General features: G+C 38.7%; 2 protein-coding genes across 4 annotated transcripts in view; both read right to left on the reverse strand.

Moving 5' to 3' along the window:
* The window catches only part of MGAM2 (maltase-glucoamylase 2 (putative)), a 130,751-nt gene extending 128,084 nt beyond the window's left edge, over positions 1-2,667 (reverse strand). The window contains exon 1 of the mRNA XM_035254554.3: positions 2,610-2,667. The gene's annotated coding sequence lies outside the window, so the exon portion shown is untranslated. The remainder of the gene's footprint in view (positions 1-2,609) is intronic.
* Positions 2,668-10,176: 7,509 nt separating this feature from the next.
* The window catches only part of MGAM (maltase-glucoamylase), a 118,808-nt gene continuing 111,971 nt past the window's right edge, over positions 10,177-17,013 (reverse strand). For all 3 annotated transcript variants that reach the window (XM_035254556.3, XM_035254555.3, XM_035254557.3), the window contains 5 exons: positions 16,471-16,595; positions 15,342-15,430; positions 13,937-13,986; positions 13,181-13,351; positions 10,177-11,121 (listed from right to left, as the gene is read on the reverse strand). In XM_035254556.3, the coding sequence (XP_035110447.3) occupies positions 11,044-11,121; positions 13,181-13,351; positions 13,937-13,986; positions 15,342-15,430; positions 16,471-16,595 (513 nt within the window). In that variant the 3' untranslated portion in view covers positions 10,177-11,043. The remainder of the gene's footprint in view (positions 11,122-13,180; positions 13,352-13,936; positions 13,987-15,341; positions 15,431-16,470; positions 16,596-17,013) is intronic.

A 17,013-nucleotide genomic window follows, 5' to 3' on the forward strand; every position in this document is an offset into this window, starting at 1 on the left:
TGTGTGCTTCTCCAGGTAGCATAATAACTTTCTTTTTCCTTTCATAGCTAATCTTCCAAAACGATAATTCCCTCTCTCATGGTATTACTGGCTTGGCTGTGTTTTCTGCATTCCACCGGAAATGCTCCCACCAAGGCTACCAATGACATAAGTGGCTGAATACAACGGGTGCTGCCTTAATCTTCTAGTGCTATCAAACACTTCCTCCTCTATCAAACTTTCCACCTATGGATTCCTTAATAGGAATCTTGGTTTTCTCCCTGCATTTCTGGCTTTTTCTTTTCTTTTTGTTTTTTTTTTTTTTTTTTTTTTTTTGAGACAGAGTCTTGCTCGGTCCCCTAGGCTGGAGTGCAATGGCACTATCTCGGCTCACTGCAACCTCCTCTTTCTGGGTTCAAGTGATTCTTCCAACTCAGCCCCTCAAGTAGCTGGAATTACAAGCACCTGCCATCATGTCTAGCTAATTTTTGTATTTTTGTAGAGACAGGATTTCACCATGTTGACGAGGCTGGTGTTGAACTCCTAACCTCAGGTGATGCACCCACCTAGCCCTCCCAAAGTGCTGGGATTACAGGTGTGACCCACCGTGCCCAATCCTTTTTCATTAAATGTTGATATTTCCCAAATTCTCATATAAGTTTCTTTTTTAAACTGCTCACACCCCTTGAGTAATCTCCACCACTCATGTGACCTTATGTAACATGTGATGGCAATACAACCTGTATTTCTAGCCCAGATATTTAGATTTGTATACTCAACTGCCTATTGGATGTCCCACATTCAACCAAATGTAACATGTAAACATGAAATCACCTCTCCCCACACCTCAGTTCCAATTCCTGCCAATTTGGCCAAATTGTCTGTTCCTCAAATAATTAATAACTAGACGAAAAGAATCACATTAACAACAACAACAACCTCCTAGGAATCTTTTAAAAATTCCTCTCTTTCTGTCAGTTCTCACAGTCAGTTACCAGTTCAATCAGACTACTTTCCCCGTATCTTTGGGTCATTACCCGAGTGACCAGCACAAACAAGGTCATTTGGATCACCTATATTCAAGCCTTTCATGGATCTCTGAATAAACCAAAAACCTTTAGCTTTGTGATCAAAGGTCTTCATGGCACTTCCTAAGCCCGGCTGCTCAGCCTCTCTTCTCCCCTAATTCCCACCATACTAAACCAGCACTTATGCAGCAGCAAACTATTAAATAAAAGGCAACGTGGACAAATAATTTTCTCTCTGTGGTTTTTGTGTTTCTTTTGCATCTCCTCTTACTTCACATTTCCCTGCATCCCTGCTCTTCCCAACTCCTCCCCAATGCCACGACCACTTGTATAAATATTTTTATATGGGTATATAGCTTCAATTTTTAATTACAGTAGCCTTTAGGTTAATGTGTAATAACTCAGTAAAAGAAGCACTTTAATATTGAAATAGAGGTAAGGAACCAGGACCTACAGGTAATTTGCCAATAGGCATTTAGGAAGAACCCTTAGCCCTTGGAGACACTGGGGTTTGGGATTAAAATTGGGGTTTATTAACTATTCTTTACTAGTTACCTAAATTAATCAGGTATCTCTCTTTTAGTCTAAATTATTTAAACAATATACTCTAATCCACATAAAATAGATATCATATTACTGTATTCTCATAAAATCCCTGCATTGAAGTTGATCACATAGATATTATTTCCATTTTATAATGAATATTAAGGAATTTTGTCTAGTCATGGTTAGTGGTGGAACTGAGACAAACGCTAACTGTCACTACGTTTAAAATTAAAATACTCTCTCCACAATGTATCCTAGGCTTCAGAGTTTAAAGACCTAGAGGATCTGCCTCCAGTGGTGGAATTTCCGTAGTGAAAGAAGTATGAAGGATCCACCCTAGGTGTGGTATGGTATCAAACTTCATTTCTTATACATACAGCCCACAACTCAATACCACAGCAAACACATTATTCATCAATCAGTCTCTTTCTCCAAGTGTTGCTTCTCTCCACACGGAGGCTTTTTTCATTCTAGCCTGTAAAAATCAGCAGCAAGCACCTACTCCCACAGCTCCTCAATCCTCCTGAGGGAGCAGGTTCCGCACCTTAACTCAGGAAGTTCAAGAACATTCTAGGAATAACCCCAAGCACTTTCCCACCATAGGAGCTATTGTCATTCAGGCAGAGGACAGGATGGGGATTTCTGAAGGTAGAAATTCTTCCCTACTTAGAAGCCCTTCCTGCACAAATCTGGGAGGCATTCACCTTCCTCCAAATCCATGCCATCTTGAGATCATTTCCAGAAGGATCCCATCTGTTTCCTCTGTCTTTAATTTCTCCCAGTGAAAGAGGAGCATCTCACACTAGACCTCCCCCAACCTGTCCTCCAAACCCTGACACCACACACAGCCACACACACACACACACAAACATCTCTCCTCTCCATTAACTCTCTCATCCTCACTCCTCATCTTTTATGGAAAAGGAAGAAAGTATTAGGTCCAGAAGAAAAGTATGGGTATCCAGATCACTTAACGGAGCAGCTGACAGAAAATCGCATAAAGAGAAAGGGACCCCCGCCCTTGTTGGAAGCACTGCTTCCAACAAGCGTACTCACCTCATCACCTCGTTTCTCTCTAGCCGTGTCTCTCCCTCAGTGATTCATAGGGAGCACTGAGCAAAGGTAACTGGGCAGAGGTAGCCAGCTTCTGCCACAATTAATTTATTGCCCTATAAAGTTGACAGCAAATGGTGGAGGGGAGTGCATATTTCAATAGATCATAGAGGAACCCTGGATCTCCATGTGACACAGAATGAAAGCTCAACTTGTTAATAAAAAGGGAAGGTGGGTTTTTTTTTTAATTGTTGTCCCTCCTCTGTGTCCCTATTCATATCTAATTACTTTGCTTGTCACGTTATGCTTCCTTGTCTGTCCATGTAGCCTAAAGGGATCAAGAGCTAGGGTCTTGTCTATCTTCTTCATTGTTGTATCTCCTGTACTTAGCACTCTGTCTAATATATGTAGTTCTTTTTAAATATATAGTCACTTGTTTAATACAAAGCAAAAGAAGGATTAGCTCTCTGTTTACCACTTTGTTCTTTTCTCCATTTTCATTGTCCAGAGCTCTCTTGGCATAACTCAGCTCTTTATTAATTCAAATGATCCTTTCCACCAATTATTCTAAATAAGTGAAGTACCATTAAAATAGAAATTACACAAACCTGAAGTGTGAAGACACCTCTAGTGGATATTTGTCATGTTCTTCAATGGCTCAGCATCTTTCAAAACCTCTTGCTAAGAAGGGAGAGGTGGGGAGGGAGAAAAGGGTCAAAAACCTACCTATTGGGTACTATACTCACTACCTAGGTGACAGGTTCACTCACACCCCACACCTCAGCATCACACAATATAACCTTGAAACAAACCTGTATATGTACCCTGAATCTTAGACCCTGAATCTAAAATATAAGTTGAAAAAAATTAAAAACAGAGGATCTTTAAAAAGAAAAAAAATACTTACTTACATTAAGGAATTTCTTTCCAAATTCTGCCTCCCCAAAGAAACAGCTAGAAATTCTCTTTCACGGCCTCCTTTTCAGCCAAGGTAGAGATAAGTGGCTGGAGCTTTGTGAATGAGAGATTCCCGTGACTGACTTAGATCCAGAAGAAGGTATAGATAAGGAGGTAACAGGTAAAATCCAGGATGTTGGGAAGATAGCTTGTTTCAGAGGCACCAGGGACAAGAGAACTAGCAGCATCCTATGCTCAGTATTTAGTGTTGCAAGTTGCCAGATATGTGCTCAGGCAGTGGCAGGAGAAACCCCTACAGGGTAACCTGGAGCTTGTGCCCAGCCACATGGCCTATAAACCTGGCTCTCTCTCTATTCCTACTGGAGTTTCAATGAGTCACCAATATCTTTTTAAATTTTTTCTTAAGCTAGCTGAAGTGGATTTTTTAATTGATATATAATTTCCAAACCATGAGACTCACTCTTTTTTTTTTTTGGAGATGGAGTTTCACTCCTGTTGCCCAGGCTGGAGTACAATGGCACAATCTCGATTCACTGCAACCTCTGCCTCCTGGGTTCAAGTGATTCTCCTGCCTCAGCCCTCCAAGGAGCTGGGATTACAGGCATGTGCCACCATGCCTGGCTAATTTTGTAGAGACAGGCTTTATCCATGTTGATCAAACTGGTCTTGAACTCCCAACCTCCGGTGATCCACCTGCCTTGGCCTCCCAAAATTCTGGGATTACAGGTATGAGCCACTGAGCCCGGCCAAGATTCACTTTTTTAACATGTCAAATTTAGTGGCTTTTTTTTAATTTACAAAATTGTGAAACTATCACCACTGTCTAATTCCAGAACATTTTTATCACCCTCCCTTAAAAAATTAGTGATGACTCCCCATTTCCATCTTCCCCTATTTCTGCAGCCACTAATCTACTTTCTGTCTTTATGGATTTGCCTATTATAAGCATTTCATATAAATGCATTCATACAATATGTGGCCATCTGTGTCTGGCTTCTTGTACTTGTCATATTTTCAAAGTTCATCCATGCCTTTTCAGGTATCAGTGTTTGTTCCTTTCCATGTCTGAATAGTATCCACTGCATGAATAGACCACATTTTGTTTATCCATGTATCCGTTGATATACATCTAGGTTGTTTATACTTTTGCCTTCTATGAACAATGCTGCTATGACCTGATATGTTTTCTTAAAAAATTCTGCTTGGAATATGCTCTAGGAGTGGAATCATGGGTCATGTGATAGGTCTTTGTTTCACTTTTTGAATAACTGCAAAACTGCTTTCTAAAGTGGCAGTACAATTTTACATCCCCATTCCCACCAGTAATATATGAGGTTACAGAGGGCTCTTTTGGTGGCACCTAAGAACTGTAAATAACAGTGTTCATAGTAGTGAATCCTCTATGTTTGCTTCAAATGCTCAGTATATGGAAACACACACACACACACACACACACACACAGAGAGAGAGAGAGAGAAGGAGAGAGAGAACTAGGTTTCTGCATTTATTAACTCCTGGAAAGACATATCAGCCTTTCATTTGCCCCAGTACAAGGTGGCCTTTGTTAGACAGGAAATGTACCTAGATCTCCTTTCAAATTGGGAAGATACCCTGGCAAAAGATCAAGAAGGGAGATTTATTGTTACACAAGAATTTCTATTCTTTGTGTGATATTTTACCTTTAACTCCCCACATGCTGTGCACATTTGTTACTTTGTTTATGTTATAGTGGTAAACAATCAGTCCCAGGGAATCTATAACCTGTTTCCTAAAGTGCAGAAAACAGCTACCTAACTAGCAAATGGAAGATATTGGATCACCATGCTGGTGTTGACCAATGAGAAAATAACAAAGTCATTTTGAAGGGTAAAGCCAAGAGCTGGTTTGTAGAAAAGATCAACAAAATAGACAGACCACTAGCCGGATTAATAAAAAAGAAAAGAGAGAATAACCAAATAGATGCAATAAAAAATGATTAAGGGGAAATCACCACAGATTCCACAGAAATTCAAACCATCATCAGAGAATATTACAAACAACTCTCTGCACATAAACTAGTAAACCCGGAAGAAATGGATAAATTCCTGGACACTTGCCTACTCCCAAGCCTAAACCAGGAAGAAGTCAAAACCCTGAATAGACCAATAACAAGATCTGAAGTTGAGGCAGCAATTAAGAGCCTACCACACAGAAAAAGCCCAGGTCCAGATAGGTTCACAGCTGAATTCTACCAGACACAGAAAGAGGAACTGTTACCATTCCTTCTGAAACTATTCCAAATAATCCAAAAAGAGGGAATCCTTACCAAATCATTTTATGAGACCAACATCGTCCTGATACCAAAACCGGAGAGACTCAACAAGAAAAGAAAACTTCAGGCCTATATCCATGATGAACATAGATGTAAAAATCTTCAATAAAATCCTGGCAAGCCAATTGCAACAGTATTTGCACATCAAAAAGTTATCCACCATGATCAAGTAGGAGTCATTTCGGGGATGCAAGGCTGGTTCGACATACGCAAGTCTATAAATGGTTCTGTTTATGTGGTGAATTACAAAGACAAAAACCACATGATTATCTCAACTGACGCAGAGAAGGCATTTGACAAAATTCAACAGCCCTTTATGCTAAAAACCCTCAATAAACTCGGTATTGATGGAACATATCTCAAAATAATAAAAGCTATTTACGACAAACCAACAGCCAATATCATACTGAATGGGCAAAAACTGGAAGAATTCCCTTTGAAAACTGGCACTAGACAAGAATGCCCTCTGTCACCACTCCTATTCAATATAGTACTGGAAGTTCTAGCCAGAGCAATCAGGCAAGAAAAAGAAATAAATAGAAAAGGAGGAAGCCAAATGGTCTCTATTTGCAGACGATATGATAGTATAACTAGAAGACCCCATCGTCTCAGCCAAAAATCTCCTGGAACTGATAAGCAACTTCAGCAAAGTCTCAGGATACAAAATCAATGTGCAAAAATCACAAGCATTCTTATACACCAATAACAGACTGAAGGAGAACCAAATCAGGAATGAACTGCCATTCACAATTGCTACAAAGAGAATAAAATACCTAGGAATACAACTAACAAGAAACGTAAAGGACCTCTTCAAGAAGAACTACAAACCACTGCTCAACAAAATAAGAGAGGACACAGAGAAACATTCCATGTTCATGGTTAGGAAGAATCAATATCGTGAAAATGGCCATACTGCCCAAAGTAATTTACAGATTCAACACTATCCCCATCAAGCTACCAATGACCTTCTTCACAGAACTGGAAAAAAACACCTTAAACTTCATATGGAACCAAAAGAGAGCCTGCATAGCCAAGTCAATTCTAAGCAAAAAGAATACAGTGGGAGGCATCATACTACTGGACAACAGCGTGGTACTGGTACCAAAACAGACATATAAACCAATGGAAAACAGAACAGAGGCCTCAGAGGCAACACAACATATCTACAACCATACGATCTTTGATAAACCCGACAAAAACAAGCAATGGGGTAAGGTTTCCCTGTTTAATAAATGGTGTTGGGAAAACTGGCTAGCCATGTGCAGAAAGCAGAAACTGGACCCCTTCCTGACACCTTACACTAAAATTAACTCCAAATGAATTAAAGACTTAAACATAAGACCTAACACCATAAAAACCCTAGAAGAAAATCTAGGCAAAACCATTCAGGACATAGGAGTAGGCAAGGACTTCATGACCAAAACACCAAAAGCATTGGCAACAAAAGCCAAAATAGACAAATGGGACCTAATCAAACTCCACAGCTTCTGCATGGAAAAAGAAACAGTCATTAGAGTGAATCAGCAACCAACAGAATGGGAAAAAAATTTTGCAGTTTACCCATCTGACAAAGGACTGATATCCAGAATCTACAAAGAACTAAAACAGATTTACAAGAAAAAAAAACAAACAAGCCCATTCAAAAATGGGCAAAGGATATGAACAGACACTTTACGAAAGAAGACATACATGAGGCCAACAAACATATGAAAAAATGCTCATCATCACTGATCATTAGAGAAATGCAAATCAAAACTACATTGAGATACCATCTCACGCCAGTTAGAACGGCGATCATTAAAAAATCTGGAGACAACAGATGCTGGAGAGGATGTGGAGAAATAGGAACACTTTTACACTGCTGGTGGGAGTGTAAATTAGTTCAACCATTGTGAAGACAGTGTGGCGATTCCTCAAGGACCTAGAAATAGAAATTCCATTTGACCCAGCAATCCCATTACTCGGTATATATCCAAAGAATTATAAATCGTTCTACTATAAGGACACATGCACATGAATGTTCATTGCAGCACTGTTTACAATAGCAAAGACCTGGAACCAACCCAAATGCCCATCAATGATAGACTGAACAGGGAAAATGTGGCACATATACACCATGGAATATTATGCAGCAATCAGAAATGATGAGTTTGTGTCCTTTGTAGGGACATGGATGAACCTGGAGACCATCATTCTCAGCAAACTGACACAAGAACAGAAAATGAAATACCACATGTTCTCACTCATAGGTGGGTGTTGAATAATGAGAACACATGGACACAGGGAGGGGAGCACTACACGCTGGGGTCTGTTGGGGGGAATAGGGGAGGGACAGCGGGGGGTGGAGAGTTGGGGAGAGATAGCAGGGGGAGAAATGCCAGATATAGGTGAAGGGGAGAAGACAGCAAATCACACTGCCACATGTGTACCTATGCAACTGTCTACCCCAAAACTTAAAATGCAATAAAATATATATATAATTTTATAAAATTATAAATTATAATGTAAAATATATTTTATATATATTAACAATAAAGGTATATGATTTTATAAAATTAATCATTTTAATTGTTAATTAAACATTTAGTTATTCAATTAATTTTAAAAAATAAGCCAAAGTGAATTCAGGAGACGAGAAACAGACTGACACTTGGTAGCTCTCAGGACAGTGACAACAACACAGGGTCGGAGCTGCTGGAGTCTGGGACGCTCATACACCTACATCTAGGGGTTCCTGAGGCTCTAGACCTCCAAAGGGGGCACAGGCATAACTTACTCTGTAAACATAAATAGAAAAAAATATGTCTCTTTCTCATACATCTGTGGCTGAATTTTAGCATTTCGTTAGGTTATGAATGTCGACAACAGAGCACAGTAGTTTTTCCCAGCACATGAGTTTGTCAAAAATGGAATCACAGATCTTTCCATATTACATTATGAAATTGTATCAGATATCTCAAAATATTGTTCATGTTGATCAAAATATTGTTCATGTTGATCATTACCTTGAAATTGTGGCACTGTTACTTCCACTGTTGGATCTTTTAATTTGATGAGAAAAACACACCTCATGGGTTACTATATCCATTTTTCTTTAATATTTGGATGAATATATTTTAATATAAGTTTTCTTTGAAATAGCATGGATTTTGCTTGATGTATTTGCAAACAACGTTGTGAGGAGGAATTTCGTAGGTGTCATTGGGCTGCCAGTGAGGTCCCTGACACTTCACATGCTCCAAAACCCCACTGGCTTCACTAGGGCCTTGGCCATCAGAATTATGTAATCAGAATGCTTCCCCTTAAGCACTCTGTGGCAGCTGGAGCCAAATTCCACCAATATATCCTTGATGGCAACATTACATATTTCTTAAATATCAAGTAAATAATGTTTTCATCATTGTAGCCTTCCTGAGTTAGAGGAGAGTTGACAAATTTCCCATCTCTTTGATCAAAGGATTTCTATAGCTGGTTTTCCATGTTTCCCTAGTTTCCTCGTTAGCTCAGGCCCTCATCCAAATGCCCCTTATTGTGATAATTAGATGACTAAGTTAATTTAACAATATGTTTGTCTCTAGCCTTATGAAGGTGCTGACTCATGAGAGTGCAGGAGAATGAATGACTTCCTTGTTAAAAGAAAAGAAGAAAACAGGGAAGTAGACTCATTCATTACAAACACTTTCATTTTCAATTCATTTTCAGATAATTTCAAAAGTTAATATTCCTGTTAAACATTAATATATATAATTTCCTTAGCTCAAATTTTAACCCTCTAGAATTTTAAGCAAGAGGGTTGCAACTCCTATTTTTACCGGAGTTGATATTTTACTAAATATAGCAACTGCTATGATGATTAAAATAGTAATCAATAGACCCTTCCGAGGAGATTGCAGTGAGCCGAGATCAAGCCACTACATTACAACCTGGGCGACAGTGCGAGACTCTGCCTCAAAAAAAAGAAAAAAAGGGGGGGAAAAAGGGGCTTCGATAAAATTCAACAATCCTTCATGCTGAAAACTCTCAATAAACTAGATATGGATGGAATGTAAAAAAAAAAAAAGACCCTTCCACAAACCTACATCTTATAAAAGACTCACTGCAATAATATAAGCATTCTAATAGATAATGTATTAAAGTTCAAGTTAAATAAGAGCTGAAAAGTTGAAAAAGAAAAAAAGAAAAAGGATAGCTAATTATAAATTTTATCAACTCATTGGTGGATCTGGCTGCAGGTTCTGTGATGCTGAAGAGAGCCAGAAAGACAAACTCATAAGAGTTTGCTAAACAAGAACGTTAACACCAAACAGATTACTTATGGTGAAAATGTCACAAAATTCAAAATTCTTGTAAATTCACTTGTTTTATTTTTATCTGGCATAGACATTGTGTATTTTGTGTGAAATGTGGTTATATACATTAGAAATAGGATTTACACATTTCAAAGCAAACTACTGTGAAAATAAATTATTTTTAACCTCCAAACTTTCTTTTCAGTTTTGCCTACTCAGATCTCATTCTCACCACTATCCCCATATGCTAAGGATTTCTCAAGACCCTCTTCTCTCAGGTGGGTTGACTCTTCCTTTTTCCTCCCCATGAGGCTGCTGATAATTTTACATTATGTTCTTACTTGTGATCCCTTTTACTATCATCTTCTGTTTCCTCTGATCTTTCCTTGTGTTTGCCTTTTCTTCCCTTATCATGATCCCCCACCCCCACCCCACCTATAACCAATTAGGTATATTGTTCACCACTCCAACCCGGCCTATAATCAACTAGCAGATGTTCTTTCTGGATACTTTCTTGAGGTGATGATTAGCTTCAAGACCTGGAACTGTCACAGAAAGCTTTTTCTTGTGTATTTAGCAAGAGAATCAGGTCCATTCCATGATTACACATATGGACATACATACACTTCATCATGGACCCAGTTCATCTTCAGTACATGTCATATGAAGAACAATTGCTACCATTCTAACCACATAGAGACATTAATACACAGATTTTCCACACCTCCCTACTGCTTATCCCACAGGGGTAAGATTTAACCTTTAGGGTTCACACACAAAACATATAATAACAAAATTAACAAAAATATTTCACCAGTAGTGGGAATGAACCAATTAGCAACACACAATAATTTTTATGAGTATGAAGTATAAGTATTAGTTTCAAAGTCATTCATAGTTAGGATCTTGCTCTGAAAATTCAAGGAGTGCTTCTCCATGTCAATGAAGTGAAATTATGTAGGCTGATGTTTCTGTTGCTCACATCGATGTTTAACACCTGTTAAGAACCAAAGGAAAAGAATTGGGCATCCAGTGTTGAAATTTCCTGTATGCAAATAAATATGGTCCAAAGAACCTCCTAAGACTTCTACATTGTATTGTCTACTTAAAAGACTGCCCTCAGATTTTCAGATGAGAAGGGTGTTTTCTAATGTTTTAGAGTGCAAAGATTATTCAACGATAGAGAAGAGCCTTGAAATAATTCAACATGGGCCATGTGTGGTGGCTAAAGCCTTTAATCCCAGCACTTTGGGAGGCCAAGGCACATGGATCATTTGAGGTCAGGAGTTCAACATCAACCTGGCCAACATAGTGAAACCCCATCACCACTGAAAGTACAAAAATTAGCTGGGCGTGGTGGTGGCTGCCTGTAATCCCAGCTACTTGGGAGGCTGAGACAGGACAATTGGTTGAACTCAGGAGGCAGAGATTGCAGTGAGCCAAGATTATGCCACTGCACTCCAGCCGAGGCAATACAGTGAGAGTCTCAAAAGAAAAAAAAACTTAATATGCAACCACTGAAGAGAAACAACTGTACAAACTGGAGATAACACCCTCTTTTCATTCTACTGAGGTGTTGATTTTCCTTGGCGCCATCCTTCTGTTTTCTCCTCCTCCTGTTCCCCCATAGCACCCCAAAGATTACCCAGCAAGAGTCCACTATTCCTGTTTCTTCCTAGGCAGATGCTGTCAAGAAGGTTTTGCCTCACATGCCCTCATCAGCTTGTATGTCTGTCCATGAGGATTGGGCAAAGTACTTTATGGTAAAGTTGGGGATGTTGTTGACATGAAAACCACAAGTATGAGGAAATAAATCTACAAAATGCAAAACTGAAAGAAAACTTTTGGTTCAGGACTAGTCATAAGGAAGGATTATGAAAGAAAAAAGTTCAGACAAAAATAATAAGTAAGCACCTAAGGAAGAAAGTTTCATTTACCATCAGGATGATATGTGTCAGCACCACTACACTGCATTAATCCCAAGGTATAGATTTTCCACATATTTAACATTCATGAGACCAGAGTGTATCTTGTAATCAACAACCATAGAATTACTGTGAGCCAGGCAGCACTCATAACATAATTGTTATTGTCTGTGCCTGTGTAAACTTTATTGCTATTACTGTGTTAGTTAGGAATGGATGGACTGAAAACCATTTAAGGAATATTACAGGAAGGAATAGTTTATAAGATCAAGAAAGTACTAGGATGAAAATGTATATAAAGCGTATTAGTGGCTCAGAAAAACATTTCATAGACAGGAGTGGAAGAATTTTTATGAAATGCTGAATAACCAACACCTTTTGCAGTACAGAGGAAATAACCAATTTGTAACACGTATTTTTCTTTTAAATAGTAATAAACAGACTATTTAAATAATACAAATAAAATTTAAATAATAAAAGACTTGAATACAAATTGAAATAATACAAGGAATTATATGATACAAGTTAGTTAAGCTATTTCTAGAGCTTCTTGACATTCAGGGTCTACCTCTTCTAAATTACTTTGAGGCAGAATCATCACCGTATCTCCACTCAGCATTTTCCTCCATATTATCACTTACAACATTGAAATATACAGATAAAAATTTATGTCTAAAAAAGTTTCAAAAACTTTCTGTAAGTTTATTGTAAGAAACGTTTGAGTGATAAGGAAGCATCCTATCATAATTTTGTCATCCTTTTTTTCTTTGTGGCACATGAAATAATAGAGCAACTTTTCACTGATGGCATCGTATTTGATAAAATATAATAGTTTGAGCTGTTTTGGAAGTTGATCTCTGAGGCAGAGGTAAGAGAGTCAAGAAAAAGTTTTACATAGATTTACAGACAAGAAGACAAACATGGAAAGTAAGAATCCAGGCCATGGATTCCAAATGATGATAAACCATGACTTTGCATTCATCTCCACGCTGTCCATTCCCAACACACTGAAAACAGAGATTGCTGGAGGGCCTGGCAGGAGAGGGCATCATTTGGAAGGGAAGCAGTAAGGCACTGCACTAGGCATATTAAGGTTGGGAAATGGCATTCGCAGTTTTGCTGGTCACAAACCTGTGTCGTGCGGTCACTGTTGAAGGAGGGTGTTATGACCATGCCGCTCACAGACATGCTGACACCGGTAACGGGGACACTGCCCACTCCCCAGATTTCAATGTAGCCCAGTTTCAAAGGGTTTGTACCAGTGATGTAATTGTTGAAAATTATATGACTCTGTATTGTGTTCTGTTGAATTGGAGATAACAGGAAAAGATAATAGCAGAATTAGTTCAAATTTTTTCCAACCTCTTTTTAGGCACAAATGTAGATCATAAAGTAAGATGACTTCAGAGTCACTGTCTTGTGTCTTTGGATCATGGAAACCATGATCTCATCACTCTATCTCCTATGGCCAACTGCCATCCACTTTGCATTGACAAGCAGCTGCAGGGTTTTTCACATTGCCCTGAACTCTATAGGAGACAAAAGTCTCAATTGTCAAGATACTTATATTCTATAGGTGGAAAAATCACAAAATGTGCAGGCCATTCCAAGGCAACTTAGGAACAAGGGCTAGATAACAGAAACAGCCTATCCATCTGTAACACAGTAAACTGGAATGATGATCATTACTGATGAGATGTTGATAGGTTAAATTACAGAAAGCCTTCCTGGGAGCATAGTAAATTTCCACCGGAAGTCTAGAGAAGTAGAAGAATGTGAATTCGCAAGATGAGAAGAAATTCTGGGTGGTATTTTAAGCCCTTACAACATTTAGCATCCTCCTAAGCCAGTGGAACCCTATTCTCCCTTCATATCAGTCACACTCACCTGGCTGGCAGAAAACTTGGCCAAGTAATAGAGTCCTTTCCCATAGGTGTCTGCAAACAAACAACAAGATAAACAGGGCCTGGACCTGTGCTACAAAACGCTATGCTATAGAATATATAAATACTCTTCTAATTGCCTACTTGTCTTGGTTGAGAGAGTAAGGCTTATCTTTGTTTTTATTTTCTGTCTTTTGAGTGTTCCATTTTAAAATGTAAGTCCTCTTTATGGAGACTAATCAAACTGTGCACCCACACTCAGTTTATACAAAATGTTTGAAACGAATGTATATAAACATGTCATGTCATATAACACAGTTTCCTGACACGATTTTTAAGTCACTTCTCTTCCTTGTGGTTTATCATTCCCAACATCTTCCTAATCGGCCCAGAATTTCCATGTTCCTTTTGCTATAGGTACACATCTCCACACATACATTCATATGCACATACATACACAAACACCAAGCTGGTATCTTAGTGGGCTTATCTTGGGGTATTACACAATTTTTAAAATGTGATCTCCAGAGAACAAAGATGATCAAAGAAAAGGCTTCTTTGTCCTTTATCCTAAATGTATGCCACGGGCCCAGGAAGAAGATGAACTTTAGCACAGCCAGTGAAGATGAACTAGTCAACAGCTTTGTTTCAAGAATTCCCATCCTACACCCTGTCTTCATAGCTGTCACACTCTTCCCTGTGTGCTAGCCCTTTTCTAAATGACTCACCACTCAATAGCCTCTGGCTGTCCCTTAGAACTGTGATGTGTAAGACAGCAGTCACTAGTAAAATTTAATTGTTTGTTAAGATTGAAGACCAACGAAAATTCAATTCTTCAGATGCACCTGACGCATTTCAAGCACTTGATAGCCACATATGTCAAGTAGACAAAATATTGAACAGCAGAAGATATAGAACATTTCTATCACTGCAGAAAGTTCTATTGGACAGCACTTGTCTAGAAATAGTTAATGATTTCTCGAGAAATCCTCCTGAGAGGTTACCAATTCTTATAGACTCCTAATAGAAAATATCCCACAAATAATACAACTGATAGAGGTATTGCCCCTCTTACTGGGACAGTAAACCATGTAGTTAGGGAATATGTCCGTGACCATGAATCCTATGAAAGTTTATCTCAGCTACAAATAAACTTCCCTGTGGCTCCCATATAGCTGCCTTCTATAGTGGATTAGAATGGTTGAGTAACAAGAGAGGATTCAGAACTAAGCTTCATTTATATGAGGCATAAAGATCATGTGCAATATTGATTATACCCTTGAATTAATAAATGCTTGTATTTTAAAATGCAAAATTGTTTTAACAGGGAAAAGGTGAAAGCAGGCCTGTAAGATACCCAGGAATACAGTCAATGCCATGAGTATAAATCCCAGGAAACTCCTACTCACCAATGCTCTGCCCATCATCCCAGAAGAGCCAACCCTCAGCAGTTCCCTCATCATCCAAGGCAATTTTGAAGCCCATGAATTTCTGGCGGCTGCAGTAAGGTGGAAGAGAGGCATTAGCTAAAAGCAAATCCACAGCCACAAACCAAGAGTTTACATATAAACATAAAGGAGCAAAGAGAATTGCTTTGTGGGATAAAGACTGCATACTAGAATTCAAGAGACTTGTGACTTAGTTCTAATTCTGTCTCCATCTGGCCATATGACTTCATATCATGAACAAATGAATGAGTGAGTGGATCAAAAGGATTCTCCTTTAAGGCTCTTAAAGTAATGACAACCAAACTAACTGGGTTCATTCTTTTCCTTTTGAAAGGAAAATCCCAGTGCTGAAATCTTTCTGCTTTAGTGACCTAATATCCTAAACATGTAGAGTGAGGTCTATTTTCAAATGTCCTAAGTTCTTCATTTTTATTTGAATGTTTGGAATCAAATAAATAAGGAGTCTAAGAATTTTAGTATTGATACCAGAGAGGTGTGATTTTTAGTCCCTGCTCATCTACTTACTGTGTGACTCTGAGTAAATCGCTTAGTCTTCTTTCTCATCTGTGAAATGGTGATAACAGTACTAACTTGATAGAATTTATGTTTTCCTTGCATTAAGCAAAAACAGACAATTTCCAAATAGAAATACACATATTAATATAGTTCTGGATAATAGTTATTGCTAATTTATATATAGACTTTGAACCGAAAGCTTAAAATCTTGCGGAGGAATAAACAATTTTTCAGCAACAGTTTTCTTCAGAAAGATTCACTTAGACTCAATAGTATCCTAAAACTACTATGAATCATGGTTGCTCCTATTTTGACTTCCATTTCAATCATGAGATTGAAAGATGACACTCTTAGACCTATCATCTCACCCACTTAAACATAAAACAGCTGTTAATAATCAGTCACAGTGTAGCGTCTGAATAAAGGTTAAAATACAGACATGCGAATATAGAAAAAACAAGTGTTTAGGAAAATTGCCTGTAGGCTTGAGAGTGATGCTTACAATGTGGAGGGCTTCACTACAAATTGGTGAGCTAACTGGCATGTAAAGGAAAACCTCAGTTCTGTCATTCACCTGAAGTGGGTGTTCAGTGCAGGCTCTTGCCAGGGCAGGATGTAGCCCCCACGGACATGAAGATTAATGTGGTCAAGAGGGGCGGGCAAGGTCTTCCACTCACCTCTTGCATTAATATCCACACCCTGTGGGCCAGAAGAAGGTTAGAGATGAGGAAGGAGAAGACATGCCCCTCCCTGAATGATGCATTCTGCCAGACATCTCATCCTACCCTCTGAAATGATGCCTGTTCGTTACCCTCACCACATACCTGCTACTACACATTCTGCATTCACACAGTGCTACATGAAATCTCACACGGCTGCTATAATATCTTGTTAGGGTCTCTTGCTTTTGCTTCCACAGTACAAACCACATTTGCCTGATGTGTGACAGGAAGAGGTGCTACTCTCACCTGATTCAGAAATCTAATGTAAGAAACCATCCTTCCAGCCTACACATTCTCTAGAGCAGGGCTTTTCAGTCTCAGCACCATTGACATTTTGGTCCAGACAATTCTTTGGTTGTGGGGCTATCCTGTGCCTTTTGATACTTAGCAGAATC

The sequence above is a fragment of the Callithrix jacchus genome, chromosome 11 (assembly GCF_049354715.1).
Source record: "Callithrix jacchus isolate 240 chromosome 11, calJac240_pri, whole genome shotgun sequence".
Lineage (NCBI taxonomy): Eukaryota > Metazoa > Chordata > Mammalia > Primates > Cebidae > Callithrix > Callithrix jacchus.